Source organism: Papilio xuthus, unplaced genomic scaffold, assembly GCF_000836235.2.
Source record: "Papilio xuthus unplaced genomic scaffold, Pxut_1.1 DF824655.1, whole genome shotgun sequence".
In the NCBI taxonomy this organism is placed as follows: domain Eukaryota; kingdom Metazoa; phylum Arthropoda; class Insecta; order Lepidoptera; family Papilionidae; genus Papilio; species Papilio xuthus.
In genome coordinates this window covers 2,474,451-2,479,346 of record NW_013533994.1, presented here as the reverse complement: position 1 = coordinate 2,479,346, position 4,896 = coordinate 2,474,451, and the positions used below count along the sequence as shown (strand labels likewise).

Genomic DNA, 4,896 nt, shown 5'->3' with positions numbered 1-4,896 from the left:
GACACGAAAACCCATTTTTAGGGATCCGTACCTTATAGGAAAAAACGGAACCCTTATATTAATAGGATCACTTTGTTGTCCGTCCGTCTGTCTGTCAAGACCCTATTTCTCAAAAACGCGTGAAGGTATCAAGCTGGAATTTATTATTGCTTGTGTCTCCAGCAGCAGGCTGCACAAGGAGCTCGCACGGGCGCTGAGGGCGGAGCGGCGGCTGGGGCGGGCGCGGGCGCGGGCGAGGCGGGCACCATCAAGGCCACCATGCCCATGTGGCGCTGCTCCAAGATCATGCAGCTGCAGCGTGAGATACACCCCACTGTGCTCTCCTCCCTAGAGGGTATCGTCGATCAGGTACACTGCAAAAATCATTTTAAGTTTAAGGTTTACAGTAAATTAACAATAACATCAATTTAGTTTGTATCCAAAATACTCTGTGGACTGAATTAATAGCAACGCTTTCAATTTTTACTTAGTAAATAAAAAAAAAACAATGTTTTTTTTTAACTTAATTCATAAATTATTTATGGCAAAAATTAAAAAAAATATATTTATTTCATACATCGCTCAAATGGCATCCACAAATTTTGACAGATGACAGCCCACTCTTGACGCTAGCTTCATCTACTTCAGTCGCGATTGCTCTGCCCAATATACGTTTAAAAGTTTGATGTTTCGAGTTTTGTGCATTAATGTGATGTGTCCAGATGGTGTGGTTCCGCGAGAACTGGTACGAGGAGGTGCTGCGCCAGCTGCGCGCGGGACTCGCCAAGTGCCACGTTGTGGCGTTCCACCACCGCGCCGCCGTCGCCGACGCCACCGTCACCCCGCACACCCTCAACTTTGTCAAGAAGGTCGTCTCCACCTTCGGTATCAGCATCGGAATAAGTGAGTTGCATTAATAACTGAATTTGCATATTAAAAAGCAAGGGCGAAAACAAGAGCGGTATTAAGATCACTCGAAACCGACGTGCATGTATGCGTAGATGTATTAATGTAGAAGAAGCGAGAGAGGTGAGTCAGGACCGAGTCAAATGGAGGGCCGTAGACTCTGCGTACGCCTCTGGGTTAGAGGTGTGAGTTGTTTTTCTAAAACGCCGCATCTCCTCCACAGTGATTATTTTCACTTTTCTACACAAAAAAAAAACTGAACGCGCAATAACTTTTAGTAAATATTATGCGACCTGCTTGCTATTTTGCTTGCTAAATATGTGCTCGGCGACTAATTATATCTATTTATTTCTAAAGCTAAATGCGAATGTCGCTATACATGCGCGCCATTTTGTATTGTCTGCAGAAAATATTTCAAGTTTTGTAAGTGGTGCATTCTCTTCAGCTGCTTCCGAGAGCCTGGCGAGACGCGCGCAGGCGACCGTGCAGGATCCCGTCTTCCAGAAGATGAAGACCCAGTTCACCGCAGACTTTGACTTCACCCAGCCAAATGCTATGAAGCTACAGAATTTAATACAAAAACTAAGAAAATGGGTCAAGATACTTGAAGCCAAAACTAAAGTTCTACCCAAGTACGTATCTTCTACAAAGAAAATTCGGAATTACCTAACATTATTGTAATAAGTATTAAACTAACTGATGATTTTTTACAGATCATTCCTTATCGAAGAAAAATGTCGCTTCCTATCAAACTTCAATTTAAAAACGGCAGAGATTGAGTTACCGGGCGAGTTCTTGCTTCCTAAACATACGCACTACCACGTGCGCATCGCCCGGTTCATGCCGCGAGTAGAGATTGTGCAGAAACACAACACATCTGCACGTCGTCTCTACATCCGAGGACATAACGGCAAGATATACCCCTACTTAGTGGTCAATGACTCCGGATTAGGTGATGCCAGACGAGAAGAACGTGTTCTCCAACTCCTGAGGATGCTCAATCATTATTTAGGAAAGCAGAAGGAAACATCCAGAAGGTTCCTTCATTTCACAGTGCCTCGTGTTGTGTCCGTGTCACCACAGATGCGACTTGTAGAGGACAATCCCAGCTCTATATCGCTACTGGATATATATCGTACGGAATGTGCGAACAGGTTTGTGTTCCTTTTTTTTTAACATTTGTACGATACACAATTTTACAAAAACATATGTGTCATCTCTGTTCTTTAAAAAAATAACAAGGATAACAATGTTGTAGATGAGTTTTGGGTTTTAGGGTTCCGTACCTCGAAAGGAAAAAAATGGAACCCTTTTAGGATCACTTTGTTGTCCGTCTGTCTGTCAAGACCCTTATTTATTAGTTTCACCTAATCATGTGGATACGATGACTTATAGACTTTCTATTGTAATTAAATTATGATGTGAAATATTATTATTATTCATAATACATTTAGGACATATTTATTACTTTAACTATAGTATATTAAAAGATGTTGCTCAATCTAGCGCCTACTTTGTATTACATGATAAAATTATATTATTTAATTTGTAAGAGATAAAAAATACTATAATTCTTTGAGACATTTATTGAAATTTATGTACGACTTGATGTTTATGGTAAGCTTTTAAACGGTGATCTCATAAAATGACCTCAACAATAATTAGTTCACACTGACTTTTGATACTAATTCTTATTTTATATGCAAATAAAATCTCAAAGTTTACATCCTTACCGTTTTAAATTGCTGTCGAGATATTCGGAGGCTTGGCATAAGATTTGTCGGCGATTTATATCAAAAATAAAAGCTGTGAACGCGAGTCAAATGACTATACCGTTCAATTAACATCTCTTTTTAGACGTCCTAATAACTACTGTAGTAGAGAAAATATGTTTAGTAGGAATTGAAATGTTGGTTGATCGTTTTCACTTTAAGATTTATTTTTATTAATAACAAGCATTTTCCTGCGACGATGTTACCTATACTTTCATCCAGATTATGTACTGTAATTGTACTAAATATTATCTAGATCCGTTATGCAGATAAGTAGTACCAAACATCCATCCGTGTAAACATTCCATTTATATAAGACGTAAGACTTGTATTAATACAATGTATTGATGGGAATAGTGTATGTGAGTGTATGTATGTGTGTAGGGGCGTGGAGTACGACGCGCCGATAGCGCGCTACTACGAGCGGCTGGCGGCGGTGCAGGCGCGCGGCTCGCAGGCCTCGCATCAAGTGCTGCGCGACATACTGCGGGAGGTGCGTCAATATACATACATACAACAATCTTTCATTTATAACTAATTTTCTGTTACCTGCGAATCTTTGTGTTCTTCCAGTCTGTGTTCTATATGTATGCCAAATTTCATCGAGATCCCTTCAGCCGATCTAGTGATACCTTTTAACAAACATCCATCCATCCAACTTTCGCATTTTTAATATTAGAACTAAGATAGAGTAAGAACTTTCTCAACGAAACTATTTTTCCTTTTTCTCGTACACTCACTCTCTGAATGTGATATTTTCTTAATTATTTTAATTCCGATTAATTTAAACTCAACCTGGTGATATTATTTAAACAATAAAAAGCTTTATACTTTTTTGTTACCCATTGAAATAAAATACAAATTGCATAACTAAATATTAGACGTTTAAAATATTTATTACTATTTTTTTTAATTAACCGTGTGACGCATGAATTTGATATTATCGAACTATATTGACGCAATTTGTGCTCCATGTGTAGGTAAAAACGTCATGAAAACGTTATGAAATAATTTCACTAGACGTCAAAATCTTTAAATACAAAGGAAAGTGATTAATTCGCTTAGCAACTGTATAATAATAACTTTTATACAAATTAATAGATTCACCACATCTGTAGTAACAAAACCTGCTTGTAGACAACTGGTTTCTTAAGGATAAATAAAGAAGTCATCTCGAGGCGTATTATATAAACACGGATGCTAGATATATTACTAACTAGCTGTCGTCCGCGACTCCGTCCGCGCGGTATTAAAAAAATATAAATAGTTAGCCAATGTGTTCTTACGGACTATGTTCTATATGTATGCCTAATTCTACCGAAATCCGTTCAGCCGTTCTGAAGATACCTTTAAACAAACATCCATCCATACATCTTAACATTCGCATTTATAATGTTAAGACTGTTAAAAATCTAAGCAAAAGCTCTCAAGAGATTGGGCAGCGAACCTGGGCTCTAATTTATTCTCTACCTCTCTTTATCTATCTACCTGAGCACAGGATGTTACTGTTGTGGATGTAGTATGGAATAAACCAGCGTGCAATCGATAATAAAAAAGTTGTTTTCACAACATTAGCAAAAATTAATACCTGTGCTGTTTTTAAAGGCCATCTCAACGGGTTTTTAAGGACGAAGTAAAGTCATTTGAATTAAGAGTCGTATTTTGATATTTCCTTTACACTTGATCACATTTTTAAGACGAAACAACTTTAAAATGTTAGTATTTTTTTAAATCCTGTCTGTGATATTTAGGCGTTATTTTTTTTTTTAAGTCACAAGTCATTTGAATATGCTTAATTTTGAATTGGAACGTAGTCTTAGATATAAAAACTCGTAATGTTGCGGTTCGGTTTAGTTTTGGATTACAAAAAACAAATAACCGTTGTTTTCTGATACTAAAATCCCTGTATAAAACATATCTTTGACAAAACAAAGAAAATAATATGATTTAAACGGGTATTTTGGTCAGAGAAACCCACGGTAAAATATTACATTGGTAAACAGGTGCAAGCAACGATGGTGCCAAAGGGTATGGTACGCGAGTGGGCAGCGGAGACCTTTGCCGCGCCTACCGACTACTGGACGTTCCGTAAGATGCTGACGCTGCAGCTCTCGCTGGCGGCCTTCGCCGAGTACGTGCTGCATCTCACACGCCTCAGCCCCGACATGATGTACGTGCACCAGGACTCGGGATTGCTCAACGTCGCCTACTTCAAGTTTGACGTCGATGATACTACAGG

At 38.6% G+C, this 4,896-nt stretch overlaps 1 protein-coding gene across 1 annotated transcript in view; it reads left to right on the top strand.

The window, feature by feature from the left end:
- Nipped-A (Transcription-associated protein Nipped-A) overlaps window positions 1-4,896 on the top strand; it is a 26,725-nt gene that overhangs the window by 17,463 nt on the left and 4,366 nt on the right. The window contains exons 40-44 of the mRNA XM_013325737.1: window positions 199-348; window positions 702-882; window positions 1,292-1,517; window positions 1,599-2,039; window positions 3,042-3,150. Coding sequence (XP_013181191.1) covers window positions 199-348; window positions 702-882; window positions 1,292-1,517; window positions 1,599-2,039; window positions 3,042-3,150 — 1,107 coding nt within the window. The remainder of the gene's footprint in view (window positions 1-198; window positions 349-701; window positions 883-1,291; window positions 1,518-1,598; window positions 2,040-3,041; window positions 3,151-4,896) is intronic.